General features: G+C 52.5%; 1 protein-coding gene across 1 annotated transcript in view; it reads right to left on the bottom strand.

The window, feature by feature from the left end:
* LOC121272288 (ephrin type-B receptor 3-like) overlaps nucleotides 1–17,256 on the bottom strand; it is an 82,632-nt gene extending 65,376 nt beyond the window's left edge. Inside the window, exon 1 of the mRNA XM_041178864.1 lies at nucleotides 17,132–17,256. Coding sequence (XP_041034798.1) covers nucleotides 17,132–17,183 — 52 coding nt within the window. The 5' untranslated portion in view covers nucleotides 17,184–17,256. The remainder of the gene's footprint in view (nucleotides 1–17,131) is intronic.
* Nucleotides 17,257–18,764: the final 1,508 nt, after the last annotated feature.

Raw genomic sequence — 18,764 nt, 5'->3', positions numbered from 1 at the left:
GGCAGGTCTGTCTCTATAAAACTGGGGCACAGTACTGGTGGGGACGGGTCTGTCACTGTATAACACTGGGGTACAGTACTGGTGGGGACGGGTCTGTCACTGTATAACACTGGGGTACAGTACTGGTGGGGAGAGGTCTGTCACTGTATAACACTGGGGTACAGTACTGGTGGGGACAGGTCAGTCTCTGTATAACACTGGGGTACAGTACTGGTGGGGACGGGTCTGTCACTGTATAACACTGGGATACAATACTGGTGGGGGCAGGTCTGTCTCTATAACACTGGGGTACAGTACTCGTGGGGACAGGTCTGTCACTGTATAACACTGGGGTACAGTACTGGTGGGGGCAGGTACTGTCTCTATAACACTGGGGTACAGTATTGGTGGGGACAGGTATGTCACTGTATAACACTGGGGTACAGTACTGGTGGGGATGGGTCTGTCACTCCAAAACACTGGGGTACAGTACTGGTGGGGTCGGGACTGTCACTGTATAACACTGGGGTACAGTATTGGTGGGGACAGGTCTGTCACTGTATAACACTGGGGTACAGTAATGGTGGGGACAGGTCTGTCTGTATAACACTGGGGTACAGTACTGGTGGGGACAGGTCTGTCACTGTATCACACTGGGGTACAGTACTGCTGGGGACGGGTCTGTCACTGTATAACACTGGGGTACAGTACTGGTGGGGACAGGTCTGTCACTGTATAACACTGGGGTCCAGTGCGGGTGGGGACGGGTCTGTCACTGTATAACACTGGGGTACAGTAATGGTGGGGAGAGGTCAGTCACTGTATAACACTGGGGTCCAGTGTTGGTGGGGACGGGTCTGTCACTGTATAACACTGGGGTACAGAACGGGTGCGGAGAGGTCTGTCTGTATAACACTGGGGTACAGTACTGGTGTGGACAGGTCTGTCACTGTATAACATTGGGGTACAGTGCTGGTGTGGACAGGTCTGTCACTGTATATCACTGGGGTACAGTACTGGTGGGGACAGGTCTGTCACTGTATAACACTGGGGTACAGTACTGGTGGGGACGGGTCTGTCACTGTATAACACTGGGGTTCAGTACTGGTGGGGACAGGTCTGTCACTGTATAACACTGGGGTACAGTACTGGTGGGGACAGGTCTGACACTGTATAACACTGGGATACAGTACTGGTGGGGACAGGTCTGTCTCTATAACACTGAGGTACAGTACTGGTGGGGCAGGTCTGTCACTGTATAACACTGGGGTACAGTATTGGTGTGGACAGGTCTGTCACTGTATAACACTGGGGTACAGTACTGGTGGGGGCAGGTCTGTCACTGTATAACACTGGGGTACAGTGCTGGTGGGGACAGGTCTGTCACTGTATATCACTGGGGTACAGTGCTGGTGTGGACAGGCCTGTCACTGTATAACACTGGGATACAGTACTGGTGGGGCCATGTCTGTCACTGTATAACACTGGGGTACGGTACTGGTGGGGACGGGTCTGTCACTATATAACACTGGGGTACAGTACTGGTGGGGACAGGTCTGTCACTGTATAACACGGGTACAGTACTGGTGGAGACGGGTCTGTCACTGTATACCACTGGGGTACAGTACTGGTGGGGATGGGTCTGTCACTGTATAACACGGGTACAGTACTGGTGGAGACGGGTCTGTCACTGTATAACACTGGGGTACAGTACTGGTGGGGGCAGGTCTGTCTCTATAACACTGGGGTACAGTACTGGTGGGTACAGGTCTGTCACTGTAGAACAGGGGTACAGTACTGGTGGGGACAGGTCTGTCACTGTATAACACTGGGTACAGTACTGGTGGGGACAGGCCTGTCACTGTATAACACTGTGGTACAGTACTGGTGGGGACAGGCCTGTCACTGTATAACACTGGGTACAGTACTGGTGTGGACAGGCCTGTCACTGTATAACACTGGGGTACAGTAATGTTGGGGACGGGTCTGTCACTGTAGAACAGGGGTACAGTACTGGTGGGGACAGGTCTGCCACTGTAGAGCACTGTGGTACAGTACTGGTGGGAATGATTCTGCCTCTGTTTAACACTGGGGTACAGTACTGGTGGGGACAGGTCTGTCACTGTATAACACTGGGGTACAGTACTGGTGGGGACAGGTCTGTCACTGGGGTACAGTACTGGTGGGGACAGGTCTGTCACTGTATAACACTGGGGTACAGTACTGGTGGGGACAGATCTGTCACTGGTGCACAGTACTGGTGGGGACAGGTCTGTCACTGTATAACACTGGGGTAGAGTACTGGTGGGGACGGGTCTGTCACTGTATAGCACTGGGGTACAGTACTGGTGGGGACAGGTCTGTCACTGTATAACACTGGGGCACAGTACTGGTGGGGATTGGTCTGTCACTGTATAACACTCGGGTACAGTACTGGTGGGGACAGGTCTGTCACAGTATAACACTGGGGTACAGTACTGGTGGGGATGGGTCTGTCAATGTATGACACTGGGGTACAGTACTGGTGGGATGGGTCTGTCACTGTATAACACTGGGGTACAGTACTGGTGGGGACAGGTCTGTCCCTGTATAACATTGAGGTACAGTACAGGTGGGGACAGGTCTGTCACTGGGGTACAGTACTGGTGGGGATGGGTCTGTCACTGTATAACACTGGGGTACAGTACTGGTGGGGACAGGTCTGTCACTGTATAACACTGGGGTACAGTACTGGTGGGGACAGGTCTGTCACTGTGTAACACTGTGGTACAGTACTGGTGGGGACGGGTCTGTCACTGTATAAAACTGGGGTACAGTACTGGTAGGGACAGGGTCTGTCACTGTATAACACGGGGGTACAGTAATGCTGGGGACGGGTCTGTCACTGTATAACACTGGGGTACAGTACTGGTGGGGACGGGTCTGTCACTGTATAACACCGGGGTACAGTACTGGTGGGGACAGGCCTGTCACTGCATAACACTGGGGCACAGTACTGGTGGGGACGGGTCTGTCACTGTATAACACTGGGGTACAGTACTGGTGGGGACAGGTCTGTCACTGTATAACACTGGGGTATAGAACTGGTGGGGAGAGGTCTGTCACTGTATAACACTGGGGTACAGTGCTGGTGTGGACAGGCCTGTCACTGTATAACACTGGGGTACAGTACTGGTGGGGACAGGTCAGTCTCTGTATAACACTGGGGTACAGTGCTGGTGTGGACAGGCCTGTCACTGTATCACACTGGGGTTGAGTACTGGTGGGGACGGGTCTGTCACTGTATAACACTGGGGTACAGTGCTGGTGTGGATGGGTCTGTCACTGTATAACACTGGGGTACAGCATTGGTGGGGACGGGTCTGTCACTGTATAACACTGGGGTACAGTACTGGTGGGGATGGGTCTGTCACTGTATAACACTGGGGTACAGTACAGGTGGGGACGGGTCTGTCACTGCATAACACTGGGGTACAGTACTGGTGGAGATAATTCTGTTTCTATTTAACACTGGGGTACAGTACTGATAGGGGCAGGTCTGTCACTGCATAACGCCGGGGTACAGTAATGGTAGCGCCAGGTCTGTCTCTATAACACTGGGGTACAGTATTGGTCGGGACAGGTCTGTCACTGTATAACACTGGGGTACAGTACTGGTGGGGACGGGTCTGTCACTGTATAACACTGGGGTACAATACTGGTGGGGACAGGTCTGTCACTGTATAACACTGGGGTACAGTACTGGTAGGGACAAGCCTGTCACTGTATAACACTGGGGTACAGTACTGGTGGGGACAGGTCTGAAACTGTAGAACACTGGGGTACAGTACTGGTGGGGACAGGTCTGTCACGGTATAACACTGGGATACAGTACTGGTGGGGACAGGTCTGTCACTGTATAACACTGGGGTACAGTACTGGTGGGGACAGGTCTGTCACTGCATAACACTGGGGTACAGTACTAGTGGGGACAGGTCTGTCACTGTATAACACTGGGGTACAGTACTGGTGGGGACAGGCCTGTCACTGTATAACACTGGGGTTCAGTACCGGTGTGGACAGGCCTGTCACTGTATAACACTGGGGTACAGTACTGGTGGGGACAGGTCTGAAACTGTAGAACACTGGGGTACAGTACTGGTGGGGACAGGTCTGTCACGGTATAACACTGGGATACAGTACTGGTGGGGACAGGTCTGTCTCTATAACACTGAGGTACAGTACTGGTGCGGACAGGTCTTTCACTGTATAACACTGGGTTACAGTACTGGTGGGGACAGGTCTGTCACTGTATAACACTGGGGTACAGTGCTGGTGTGGACAGGTCTGTCACTGTATAACACTGGGGTACAGTATTGGTGTGGACAGGTCTGTTACTGTATAACACTAGGGTACAGTGCTGGTGTGGACAGGTCTGTCACTGTATATCACTGGGGTACAGTACTGGTGTGGACAGGTCTGTCACTGTATATCACTGGGGTACAGTACTGGTGGGGATGGGTCTGTCACTGTATAACACTGGGGTACAGTACTGGTGGGGACAGGTCTGTCACTGTATAACACTGGGGTACAGTACTGGTGGGCACAGGTCTGTCACTGTATAACATTGAGGTACAGTACTGGTGGGGACAGGTCTGTCACTGTATAACACTGGAGTACAGTACTGGTGGGGCCATGTCTGTCACTGTATAACACTGGGGTACAGTACTTGTGGGGATGGGTCTGTCACTGTATAACACTGGGGTACAGTACTGGTGGGGCCATGTCTGTTACTGTATAACACTGGGGTACAGTGCTGGTGGGGACAGGCCTGTCACTGTATAACACTGAGGTACAGTACTGGTGGGGACAGGTCAGTCTCTGTATAACACTGGGGTACAGTGCTGGTGTGGACAGGCCTGTCACTGTATCACACTGGGGTTGAGTACTGGTGGGGACGGGTCTGTCACTGTATAACACTGGGGTACAGTGCTGGTGTGGATGGGTCTGTCACTGTATAACACTGGGGTACAGCATTGGTGGGGATGGGTCTGTCACTGTATAACACTGGGGTACAGTACTGGTGGGGATGGGTCTGTCAATGTATAACACTGGGGTACAGTACAGGTGGGGACAGGTCTGTCACTGTTTAACACTGGGGTACAGTACTGGTGGGGACGTGTCTGTCACTGCATAACACTGGGGTACAGTACTGGTGGAGATAATTCTGTTTCTATTTAACACTGGAGTACAGTACTGATAGGGGCAGGTCTGTCACTGCATAACACCGGGGTACAGTACTGGTAGCGCCAGGTCTGTCTCTATAACACTGGGGTACAGTATTGGTCGGGACAGGTCTGTCACTGTATAACACTGGGGTACAGTACTGGTGGGGACGGGTCTGTCACTGTGTAACACTGGGGTACAATACTGGTGGGGGCAGGTACTTTCTCTATAACACTGGGGTACAGTATTGGTGGGGACAGGTCTGTCACTGTATAACACTGGGGTACAGTACTGGTGGGGATGGGTCTGTCACTGTATAACACTGGGGTACAGTACTGGTGGGGTCGGGTCTGTCACTGTATAACACTGGGGTACAGTATTGGTGGGGACAGGTCTGTCACTGTATAACACTGGGGTACAGTACTGGTGGGGACAGGTCTGTCTGTATAACACTGGGGTACAGTACTGGTGGGGACAGGTCTGTCACTGTATAACACTGGGGTACAGTACTGCTGGGGACGGGTCTGTCACTGTATAACACTGGGGTACAGTACTGGTGGGGACAGGTCTGTCACTGTATAACACTGGGGTCCAGTGCGGGTGGGGACGGGTCTGTCACTGTATAACACTGGGGTACAGTACTGGTGGGGAGAGGTCAGTCACTGTATAACACTCGGGTCCAGTGTTGGTGGGGACGGGTCTGTCACTGTATAACACTGGGGTACAGTACTGGTGGGGAGAGGTCTGTCTGTATAACACTGGGGTACAGTACTGGTGTGGACAGGTCTGTCACTGTATAACACTGGGGTACAGTTCTGATGTGGACAGGTCTGTCACTGTATAACACTGGGGTACAGTACTGGTGGGGACAGGTCTGTCACTGTATAACACTGGGGTACAGTACTGGTGGGGACAGGCCTGTCACTGTATAACACTGGGGTTCAGTACTGGTGGGGACAGGCCTGTCACTGTATAACACTGGGGTACAGTACTAGTGGGGACAGGTCTGTCACTGTATAACACTGGGTTACAGTACTGGTGGGGACAGGTCTGTCACTGTATAACACTGGGGTACAGTGCTGGTATGGACAGGTCTGTCACTGTATAACACTGGGGTACAGTGCTGGTGTGGACAGGTCTGTCACTGTATAACACTGGGGTACAGTGCTGGTGTGGACAGGTCTGTCGCTGTATAACACTGGGGTACAGTACTGGTGGGGACCGGTCTGTCACTGTATAACACTGGGGTACAGTACCGGTGGGGACAGGCCTGTCACTGTATAACACTGGGGTTCAGTACCGGTGTGGACAGGCCTGTCACTGTATAACACTGGGGTACAGTACTGGTGGGGCTATGTCTGTCACTGTATAACACTGGGGTACAGTACTGGTGGGGACGGGTCTGTCACTGTATAACACTGGGTTACAGTTCTGGTGGGGACGGGTCTGTCACTGTATAACACTGGGGTACAGTACTGGTGGGGATGGGTCTGTCACTGTATAACACTGGGGTACAGTACTGGTGGGGACAGGTCTGTCACTGTATAACACTGGGATACAGTACTGGTGGGGACAGGTCTGTCTCTATAACACTGAGGTATAGTACTGGTGCGGACAGGTCTTTCACTGTATAACACTGGGTTACAGTACTGGTGGGGACAGGTCTGTCACTGTATAACACTGGGGTACAGTGCTGGTGTGGACAGGTCTGTCACTGTATAACACTGGGGTACAGTATTGGTGTGGACAGGTCTATCACTGTATAACACTGGGGTACAGTGCTGGTGTGGACAGGTCTGTCACTGTATATCACTGGGGTACAGTGCTGGGGTGGACAGGTCTGTCACTGTATAACACTGGGGTACAGTACTGGTGGGGACAGGCCTGTCACTGTATAACACTGGGGTACAGTACTGGTGGGGACAGGCCTGTCACTGTATAACACTGGGGTACAGTACTGGTGGGGACAGGCCTGTCACTGTATAACACTGGGGTACAGTACTGGTGGGGACAGGCCTGTCACTGTATAACACTGGGGTACAGTACTGGTGGGGACAGGCCTGTCACTGTATAACACTGGGGTACAGTACTGGTGGGGACAGGCCTGTCACTGTATAACACTGGGGTAAAGTACTGGTGGGGACAGGTCTGTCACTGTATAACACTGGGGTACAGTACTGGTGGGGCCATGTCTGTCACTGTATAACACTGGGGTACAGTACTGGTGGGGACGGGTCTGTCACTGTATAACACTGGGGTACAGTACTGGTGGGGATGGGTCTGTCACTGTATAACACTGGGGTACAGTACTGGTGGGGACGGGTCTGTCACTGTATAACACTGCGGTACAGTACTGGTGGGGATGGGTCTGTCACTGTATAACACTGGGGTACAGTACTGGTGGGGATGGGTCTGTCACTGTATAACACTGGGGTACAGTACTGGTGGAGACAGGTCTGTCACTGTATAACACTGGGAGACAGTACTGGTGGGGGCTGGTCTGTCTCTATAACACTGGGGTACAGTACTGGTGGGGACAGGTCTGTCACTGTATAACACTGTGGTACAGTACTGGTGTGGACAGGCCTGTCACTGTATAACACTGGGGTACAGTAATGGTGGGGTCGGGTCTGTCACTGTAGAACAGGGGTACAGTACTGGTGGGGACAGGTCTGTCACTGTAGAGCACTGTGGTACAGTACTGGTGGGGATGATTCTGCCTCTGTTTCACACTGGGGTACAGTACTGGTGGGGACAGGCCTGTCACTGTATAACACTGGGGTACAGTACTGGTGGGGACAGGTCTGTCACTGTATAACACTGGGGTACAGTACTGGTGGGGATGATTCTTCCTCTGTTTCACACTGGGGTACAGTACTGGTGGGGACAGGTCTGTCACTGTAGAGCACTGTGGTACAGTACTGGTGGGGATGATTCTGCCTCTGTTTCACACTGGGGTACAGTACTGGTGGGGACAGGCCTGTCACTGTATAATACAGGGGTACAGTACTGATGGGGACAGGTGTCATTGTATAACATTGAGGTACAGTACTGGCATGGACAGATCAGTCTCTGTTGAACAATTCACCTACACACCACAGTACAGTCAACAAGGGAAGTGATCGAATTAATTGTAAGCTTTTCAGCCTGGAAGTAACTGGTATTGAGATAATTAAACATTCACACGCTCGTATCAAATCCCACTTAGCCCTTTTAATGACTGTGTTAATCCATTTAAAATAATCACTGATTTAAATCAGGTGTAACCTGACCCAGAGCTGCACTCGTTCAAGAGTTACTCCAGATACCATGTAAACACTGCACCTCCTTGCTGCTTCACAGAGTCAGTGTGAACACAGCCTGCCTGGGACCCAAAGTCACTCCCGACGGACTTTATTGCAGGGAAGTGGGAAGCAGTCCAATTACTTTCCCTATCTGCAGCACAGCAGACTGAAACTTGGGCAGAGAGTTCATTCACATCACAGTATGCTTTGAAGTTCATTCGCCAATCCAGTTTTCAGTTCAAAAGATGAATTGTAATCCCGTGTTTAAATCCTGCCTCCTTAATCTTCAAATTCTAATCGGCCACTGAGTAGCTCTTTGCCCTTTGATGTTTCACTTTGCGTGTCGAGGGGCTGGGTAGTTTTAGTGTTATGTTTCACAGCGCTGCCAGTCCATTGTTTGTCACGTAGTTTTTAGAACACGACAACAGGCCACTCGGCCCACCTGCCGTGTGCTGGTGTTTGTGTTCCACACGAGCCTCCTCCCACCCCCTCTCTTCAACTCACGCCACCCCCATACCCTTCCTCCTCCCTTGTGTGTTTATCCAGCTTCCCCCTTAAACACGTCTGCACTATTCACCTCACCTACTCCCTGTGGGGACGAGTTCCACATTCTCCCCACTCTCTGGGTGAAGAAGTTTCTCCCGGATTCCTCAACTGGGATTTTTAGTGACGGTCACATATTTATGGCCCCTAGTTCTGATCCCCCTCCCACAAGTGGAACTTCTCCATGTCTACCTTACCGAAAAACTTTCCTAACCTCGAAGATCTCTATCAGGTCGCTCTCCAGCTGTCTCTTTTCTACAGAAAATATCCCAAGCCCGTTCAATCCTTCCAAATATTATAACCTCTCAGTTCTGGCATCATCTTTGCAAGTCTTTTTTTTTGTACCTTTGCCAGTGCCTCAATATAGTTTTTAATTAAACATGGAAAGGATTCACAGAAACTGGGTGTCCAGGGCTCTGTTTGCATTAGAATGCATGATGGCGTTAGAGAGAGCACAGAGGAGATTCACAAGAATGATTCCAGGGATAAAGGACTGTAGCCGTGAGGATAGGCTGGAGAGGTTGGGTCTGGTTTCCTTGAAGAAAAGAAGGCTGAGAGGAGATTTGATAGAGGTATTTGAGATCCTGAGGGGTATGGACAGGGTAAACAACGAGAAAATGTTCCCATTTCAAGAGCTGGAGGGCACAGATTCAAAATAATTGGCAAAAGGAGTAAATGTGATGTGAGGAACAATCTTTTCACCCCAAGGGTGGTTGGAGTCTGGAACAACCTTCCTGAGAGGGTGGTGGAGGCAGGTTCGATCGAGGGTATTCAAAAGGGAATTAGATTGCTAGCTGAAAAGAGGGAACCCGCCAAGGGGACGGGGATAAGGCAGGGGGAGGAATGCTCTTTCAGAGAGCTGGCACAGACTCGATGGGCCGAATGGCCTCCTTCTGCACTGTTAAAGGGACTGTGATTCTGTGGGGTAGCCTTGCGATGACAGGCGTTAGGTAACAATTCACTGAGGTAATGCATTCAAATCTCGCCACGGACAACTGAGCGGGAACTTATCGAAATCAGGGAGAGAGAGAGAACCAATCGGGAAATAAGTTGTCAAAAAAAAAATTACCCAGCGGGTTTACTAGATTAAACGGAAAATCCCGGAAACAGCCAGCAGGGTCAGGCGGGAGTTAACATTTTGGGCGGATGATCTGGAATCATAGAATGGTTACAGCACCAAAGGAGGCCATTCGACCCATCACCTCTTGTGCTGGCTCTGCGAGAGCAACTCACCTCACCCTACCCTTGCTAACTACTCGCCTGAAAACCACGGTCGAGTCTTGAAAGGCCACTGACCTGAAATGTTAACTATCTCCCTCCACAGATCCTGTCAATAATTTCCCGCAAACACAACTGGGACCAAGTGTGCGACTGGGTTGCCAACTCCAGTTGGACCCGTTCCTGGAGGTTCAATCACATGACTTTCAGCCTCCAATCAGATCGCCAGGTTTAACAATCATTATTTATCAAGAGGTGATGGAAGCAGAGTCTTTGAATATTTTTAAGGCCGCGATGGATAAATTCTTGATTAACAAGGGGGTGAAAGGTTATCGGGGGTTGGGCAGGAACGTGGGGTTGAGGTTACATTCAGATCAGCCGTGATCTTATTGAATGGCGGAACAGGTTCGAGGGACCTACTCCTGCTCCTAATTCGTACATTCCCGAACCACTGCAGTCCCTGTGGTGTAGGTACTCCCACAGTGCTGTTAGGGAGGGAGTTCCAGGATTTTGACCCAGCGACAGTGAAGGAACGGCCGATATATTTCCAAGTCAGGATGGTGAGTGGCTTGGAGGGGAACTTGCAGGTGGTGGTGTTCCCATGTGTCCGCTGCCCTTCTAGATGGTAACAGTCTTGGGTTTGGAAGGTGCTGCCTCAGGAGCTTTGGTGAATCCCTGCAGTGCATCTTGTAGATGGTACACACACTGCTGTGTCGGTAGTGGAGGGAGGGGATGATTAAGGTTCCCCCCCAAAACAGCTTCCCATCCTATTCACAATTTCTTGGGTGCTCACTGGGACTTTAACCCTTCACCACAGCAACATGACAGTCTGGAAAACAATGCCTTGGAACCTCCTCTTTTCAAACTTCCTGAGATAAAGCAGCCGTGAATTCATCAAACTGATTCCCCGTGAGGCGACACAGGGTGGACAATCCTTCATCTGGCGCACCCGAGAAGCCATTTTCCCTTCCGAACCATATCATTTGTTCACCGATAATTCAGTCGCTTATTTTTCTTACCGAGACATTCAGCCACATTCGGTGACACAGTGAAAAAGCGCCAGCCTTTAACTTTAAACAAGCGAAGTGTTTTCGACACCACAGGGTTTTCCAACGCTTTTAGGGCCGCATTTAACATTTTAGTCTCCGGTCCCCAGTTTCCACTTGTTGTCCATATGACAGTTGAGGAAAGGATTTGTTCACCGGAATTCCGCAGCGTGGTTAAAAACAGCATAAGCCATTCCCACTGCAGCCCATAAGACATAGGAGTAGAAATGAGGCCATTCGGCCCATCGAGTCTGCTCCGCCATTCAATCATGGCTGATAAGTTTCTCAACTCCATTTTCCCCGTAACCTTTGACCCCCTTACCAATCAAGAACCAATCTATCTCGATCTTAACTACACTCAATGACCTGGCCTCCACAGCCTTCTGTGGCAATGAATTCCATAGATTCACCACTCTCTGGCTAAAGAAGTTTCTCCTCATCTCTGTTCTAAAAGGTCTTCCCTTTACTCTGAGGCTGTGCCCTCGGGTCCTAGTCTCTCCTACTAATGGAAACAAATTCAGCTCGGGATTTACAGCCTGGAAGTTTAAGGGATCAATAACCGCTCCGCGATGCCAGTTAGTGCGCAAGGAGGCCTCCAAAACCAAAGCGCAACCTCCTTAAATCGGTCCACAGGAGCAAAGATAAATATGCTGTCCAGTCACATTAGCACTGAGGACCAAGATCTTGGTCAACGAGGTCAATTTTAAAGGAGCGTCTTAAAGTGGGGGAGGGGGAGGGGGCAAAAGCGGTGGCTGAGGGAGGGAATCCCAGAGCCCAGAGCCCTGGGAGCCGAAGGCACGGCCGCCCACGGTGGAGCAACGGGAACCAGGGATGCTCAAGAGGCCGGAGTTAGAGGAGTGGGAAGAGCTCGGAGGGTCCTGGGGTTGGAAGGGATTAGAGAATCTCACAGTGCAGAAGAGGCCCTTCAGCCCATCGAGTCTGCACCGACACGTGAGAAACACCTGACCTACCTACCTACCTAATCCCACTTACCAGCACTTGGCCCCATAGCCGGAGATAGGGAGGGGGAGGGAGGACATGAAAGCAAGGACGAGGATTTTGGAATTTTGAGATGCAAGAAGAGGTCGTAGATCTGGAAACAACGTAAAAACACTGGCCTGGGCTGAAGGGGGAACAACCAGCACTGCTCACCCCAGTCCATTAACCCACGTTGCAAGGGTGATCCCCACTCACTGCTCAAGCAAAGTGTCCTTTTATCATTTGTTTAGTAAACACCCGGCGCTCACTGCCCTGGTCGAAACTGAGCCAATGTGCATCAAAGCCAGAGAGAGAGAGAGAGAGAGAGAGAGAGCGCGCACGAGATCAAAGAGGGAGAAAGTGTGAATGCCAACTGAGTGTGCATCACCACACATCATTAGCTGTGAAGAGTTCTGCATCGCAAACCCCCACAAGCAGCAATGTGATAACAACTAGACAATCTGTCTCTACCCATAACAAAAACAGAAACAGAAATACCTGGAAAAACTCAGCAGGTCTGGCAGCATCGGGCGGAGAAAAAAAAAGAGTTGACGTTTCGAGTCCTCATGACCCTTCGACAGTTGAAGGGGTCATGAGGCCTCGAGACGTCAACTGTGCTCTTCTCCGCCGACGTTGCCAGACCTGCTGAGTTTTTCCAGGTATTTCTGCTTTTGTTTTGGATTTCCAGCATCCGCAGTTTTTCGCTTTTATCTGTCTCTGCCCATGTTGGTTAGGGGATAAATATCCAGCCCAGGACAGCGGAGAGACCTCTCTTGCTCTTCTTCAGGGGCTGGCCAAGGGTTTTTTTAAAGCCTCGTCCACCTGGGGGGGTGTCAGGCGGGACCCTCAGGCGAATATCTCAACAGCAGTGGGTGAAGCACTCCTTCAGCGCTGAGAGGGAGGGAGGTGGTCAGCGCTGGGGGATAGCGGTGGTCAGCCTGGACTTTAGGCCCAAGCCTCGGGGACTGCAGTTTGAACCTGTGGGTTTAAACGTTCTGGCTCGAGAGGGGGCGGGGGAGGAGGGGCTGGGGGGAAGCGGACATCATGGCTCATGCCTGCAAGGGAGGCCCCTGAGCATCCACAGTAAGAAAAACAGTCTGGAGACCGAAGGGTGCTCAGCAGGGTGGCTGGGGAGGGTGGGGGTGGGGGGGGGGGGGGGGGGGGGGGGGGGGGGGGGGGGGGGGGGGGGGGGGGGGGGGGGGGGGGGGGAGGTCAAGGATCTCACCTGGGACATTAAGAGCTCTCTCTCTCTTTCTGAGCCACAATGTTCACCAGCCTTTCGGAGGCTGGCAAAAAAGAGAGAGAGAAAAAAAAACACACCTTGCATTTACATAGCGCCTTTAATGTAGAAAAACGTCGCCAGGCACCTCACAGAAGTGACCCCCCCCCAACAACATTTTGCACCAAGCTACGTGAGGAGATATTAGAACATAAGTTAGCCATTCAGCCCCTCAAACCTGCTCCAAGTTTCAATAAAATCATGGCTGAGCTTCCACCACAAGGTCCACTTCCCTTCCCAATTCCCATACACCCCCCCGCCACTTCCTTGGTGTGCAGAAAGTTAAATACGCTCAGTTCTCGAGCGTACTCAAGTGACTGAGCATCCACAGGCTCCAAGCACAGAGAGCAGGGTGGGTGGCCAAATGAGGGGGGTGGTTTAAAGAGGCTCTTCAATGAGGAGAGTGAAGTGACCCAAGGTGGAGCAGCCTCCATGCTCAGGCTCCAGGGCAAGGTGAGGCCAAGCCCGCTCAGGGGGTGATGTCAAGGGAGCATTTCTCCACACAAAGGGGGAGTGGAAATCTGGAACTCTCACAAAAATAAGCTGTGAATGCAGTTGGGGGAGGGGGGGGTGGTGTGTTGGGGGGGTGTGGTGAACAACTGGAGCCACTGAGATGGAATCTGTTTGGTGCTTTTTGGTTGGTAAGGGGATCGAGGGATATGGGGCAGAGGTGGATTGAGGGAGGAGATATGGAGCAGAGGTGGGTTGAGGGGGATCGAGAGATATGGAGCAGAGGTGGGTTGAGGGAGGAGATATGGAGCAGAGGTGGGTTGAGGGGGATTGAGGGATATGGGGCAGCGGTGGGTTGAGGGGGATTGAGGGATATGGGGCAGCGGTGGGTTGAGGGGGATCGAGGGATACGGGGCAGAGGTGGGTTGAGGGGGATCGAGGGATATGGAGCAGAGGTGGGTTGAGGGGCATCGATAGATATGAAGCAGAGGTGGGTTGAGGGGGATCGAGAGATATGGAGCAGAGGTGGGTTGAGGGAGAAGATATGGAGCAGAGGTGCGTTGAGGGGGATCGAGAGATATGGAGCAGAGGTGCATTGAGGGAGGAGATATGGAGCAGAGGTGGGTTGAGGGGGATCGAGGGATACAGGGCAGAGGTGGGTTGAGGGGGATCGAGGGATACAGGGCAGAGGTGGGTTGAGGGGGATCGAGGGATACAGGGCAGAGGTGGGTTGAGGGGGATCGAGGGATACAGGGCAGAGGTGGGTTGAGGGGGATCGAGAGATACGGGGCAGAGGTGGGTTGAGGGGGATCGAGGGATACGGGGCAGAGGTGGGTTGATGGGGATTGAGGGATATGGGGCATAGGTGGGTTGAAGGAAATCGAGGGATATGGAGCAGAGGTGGGTTGAAGGAGATCGAGGGATATGGAGCAGAGGTGGGTTGAAGGAGATCGAGGGATATGGAGCAGAGGTGGGTTGAAGGAGATCGAGGGATATGGAGCAGAGGTGGGTTGAGGGGGATTGAGAGAGAGAGAGAGAGAGAGAGATCAGCCATGACCTAATGGAATGGTAGAACAGGCTTGAGGGGCTGAAGGGCCTCCTGCTGTTCCAGGCTGTCAGTTCCCAGCCAAATCTCTCCAGGGAATTGAGAAACACCGAAACGGGGATTGTGAATCGGAGGGCGTGACAACCACCGCCATTCGGCCGGGGCATTTCCACCAAGTCCCCATAGCCTCCGACCACTGACCCTGTCCACAACAAGCGCTCCGAGTGCAAACCTCCCAGCCTCGCCGCCGACCACCTCGAACCCTGCCCCAGAATCCCAGTCATCACAAACAGCAACCCCCCCCCCACCCCCACCCCCACAAAAAAACCCCACACACAGAGGCTGGAGGAGGCCATTCTGCCCGTCACAGCTTTGCCAGCTCTTGCAAAGAGGGGCTCTCCCAGTGGGTCACACACACACACACACACACACCTCTGCCAGCGTCTCCTCCAAAATATTTACCCAATTCCCCCCCCCTCCCCTTTTGAAAGTTACTCCCGAATCTGCTTCCACCGCCCTGTCAACACTTTCCACAACACAGAGCAAAAGGAAATTCTCATCATAACCATAGAGTATTTTTTATTGTGTGTGTGTGTGCGCCAATTTCTCTTTAATCCTCATCCCCTCTGGTTACTGACCCTCCTGCCTCCTGGAAACAGTTTCTCCTTATTTACTCTTATCAAAAAAAACCCCTTCATAATCTCGAACATCTCAATTAAATATATTTTTCTATATATATATATATATACACACACACACACACACACAGACGCGGAAACGGCTAAACAATGGATCAACTCCAAAGCTTCCCGTAGAAAACAGCAGCTCCAGAGGAGGCACACAGCGGAGCTGGCTGACTTGATGTGAGAAATATTTAGTCAGCTCGGATTACAGCGAGCTGGAGAACAAACAGCAAGTCTAACCCGGCACACAGAGCCCCCACCAACCGGCCTCCCCACAGACACCCGTCCAGGTTTTTAATGGGTGGTTGTTCTCAGTGAATGGGAGCCAGTCTCTCCAAACCCTGTTTACCCCACCCCTCACCCCAAGCCCCCAATAACCCCCCTGCTGGTGCTGCATCGCCTCCCACTCGGTCTGTTCCCTCTGGCCCCGCATCTTTCACCTTTCAGTCCTGCCCCCCGACCCTGTCAAAACTTACACCTTCCCTTCGCCAAACCATCTCCCCCCATCGCCCCCCCACCCCCTCCTCTCTCTGACCCTCTTCCCCCTCTCCCCTCCCTCCCTCCACCATCTCTTTTCCTTCTCCTCTTTCTCACACTCTACCCCTCTTCCCCCTCCCTTTCTGACCCTCCTTTCTCCCAACTCACCTCCCTCCCTCCCCTTCTCCCCCTCCCTACCTCCCCCTCTCCCCTTCTCTCCCTCCCTCCTTCCCCCTCTCACCTTCTCTCCCTCCCTCCCCATCTCACCTCCCTCCCTCCCCTTCTCCCCCTCCCTACCTCCCCCTCTCCCCTTCTCTCCCTCCCTCCCCCTCTCACCTTCTCTCCCTCCCTTCCTCTCTCATCTTCTCTCCCTCCCCCCTTCTCTACCCCTCCTCTCCCCTCCCCCCTTCTCTACCCCTCCTCTCCCCTCCCCCCTTCTCTACCCCTCCTCTCCCCTCACCCCTTCTCCACCCCTCCTCTCCCCTCACCCCTTCTCTACCCCTCCTCTCCCCTCCCCCCTTCTCTACCCCTCCTCTCCCCTCCCCCCTTCTCTACCCCTCCTCTCCCCTCCCCCCTTCTCTACCCCTCCTCTCCCCTCCCCCCTTCTCTACCCCTCCTCTCCCCTCACCCCCTGCTCCCTCTCTTCACCATCTCTCTACCCCCTCTGTCCCCCATCATCCCCCCTCTCTACCTCCTCCCCCCTCTACAAACTCTCTCCCCCCCTCTCTCCCCCTCTCTCTCCCCACCTCTCTCTCTCCCCCCTCTCTCTCTCTCTCTCTCCCCACACCTCCTGCAGCTTGCACTGGGACTCTTGTGTCTCTCCCCATTTCCAGCCCTCACCAGGGCTGCTCCTGGATGCAGCAGCAGCACAAACACAATCACAATCTCTCTCTCTCCCTCTGTCCCTGTCCCCTTCCCTCTATCCCTGAGGTAACTGGACTCACCTTCCACCGCCAGAGCTGCAGGCAGCAGACAGCACAACAGCCAGTGACCCATGCTGGGAACCTCCTTCCTCCCGACTAGCGCATCCTCAAGAGCCGGTACAAACTTTCCCAGACTCGTCCAAAACTTTTACTGACTGAGTGAAACTGACTGGAGAGTGGGAGGGGTGGTGGGGGGGGGGGGGCGGGGGGCGGTGCTGGGACCAGAGTGGGGAAGGAACCACCACCCTCTTAGCCCCTGATTGGACGGTTCACCCAACCCCCCCCCCCCCCCCCCCCCAGCCGCCTCCCGCTCTCCCATTGGTCCAGCTCCCCCCTTCCCCCCCCGTCAATCACCTCCGATTGACAGCTCCAGCCACCTTAACCTTGCTCAAAACTCCCAACTTCAGCAACGGGGCCGAATACCTCGCCAAGGTGGAATTAAAATTAATGACTGTTGTGTTAAATTAAATATACCGCACATGAGATATGTCTCTCAATCTCGTCATTGCAAGGTGCAAAGTTTGGAAGCGATTAAATTCAAGAACTGCGTCGGATTTTGGAAACTTATTGCGCTGCATCTGGTGCAGGAGTAATTGATGCACTAGGGAGGAATGCATAGGTGCATTGCAGCATTTCTGTGCTCCACAAACATCCTCATTTAGTCTCCCCTCACTTTATTTCACTGGTCCCCAATTCCTCCCCAGCGCTACCCCTTCCAAGCCTTTGCTCTGCAGCACATGGGCCAAGTGGGGCAAAAGGGAGCTTTATAATCCCTGCCTCCTGGGCACACAACAGACCCCGAGGTTTAAAACACTCCAGCAGCCAGACAATGAGGGAGATGCCTGCCTGCCTGCCTGTCTGCCTGCCTGTCTGTGTGGAGCCCCGTCGCCCTCTGGTGGAAGCAACAAGCCCAGGCCTTTGGTTGGGCAGGAGGTGAACACAGGAGGAGGACAGGCCTGCGTCCCAAATGATGGTGGCAAAAAGCAAAATCCTGCAAGGCAGGATGCTGGAAGTCTGAAACAACACGCTGGAAAAATGCGCAGCAGGGTCTGGCAGTGTCGGCGGAGAGAGAAGCAGAGTTGGAATAAAAACAAAAAAAACCGCGGACGCTGGAAATCCAAAACAAAAGCAGAAATACCTGGAAAAGACTCAGCAGGTCTGGCAGCATCGGCGGAGAGGGACACAGTTAACGTTTCGAGTCCTCGTGACCCTTCAACGGAACTAAGTAAAATAGGAAAGGGGTGAAATATAAGCTGGTTTAAGGGGAGGGGGGGTGGGGGAGAAGGGGGGTTGTTGTTGGGACAAGCAAGCAGTGATAGGTGGAGATAACCAAAAGATGTCACAGACAAAAGAACAAAGAGGTGTTGAAGGTGGTGATATTATCTAAAGGAATGTGCTAATTAAGAGTGGAGAGCAGGACAAGCAAGGTACAGCTCTAGTGGGGCTGGGGTGAAATAAACGATGGGTGGGTTACATTTAAAAATAATGGAAATAGGTGGGAAAAGAAAAATCTATATAAATTATTGGAAAAAACAAAAAGGAGGGGGAAGAAATGGAAAGGAGGTGGGGATGAAGGAGGGAGTTCAAGATCTAAAGTTGTTGAACTCAATATTCAGTCCGGAAGGCTGTAAAGTGCCTGGTCGGAAGATGAGGT

Source organism: Carcharodon carcharias, chromosome 33 (genome assembly GCF_017639515.1).
Source record: "Carcharodon carcharias isolate sCarCar2 chromosome 33, sCarCar2.pri, whole genome shotgun sequence".
NCBI lineage: Eukaryota > Metazoa > Chordata > Chondrichthyes > Lamniformes > Lamnidae > Carcharodon > Carcharodon carcharias.
This window is presented reverse-complemented; position numbering and strand designations above follow the sequence as displayed.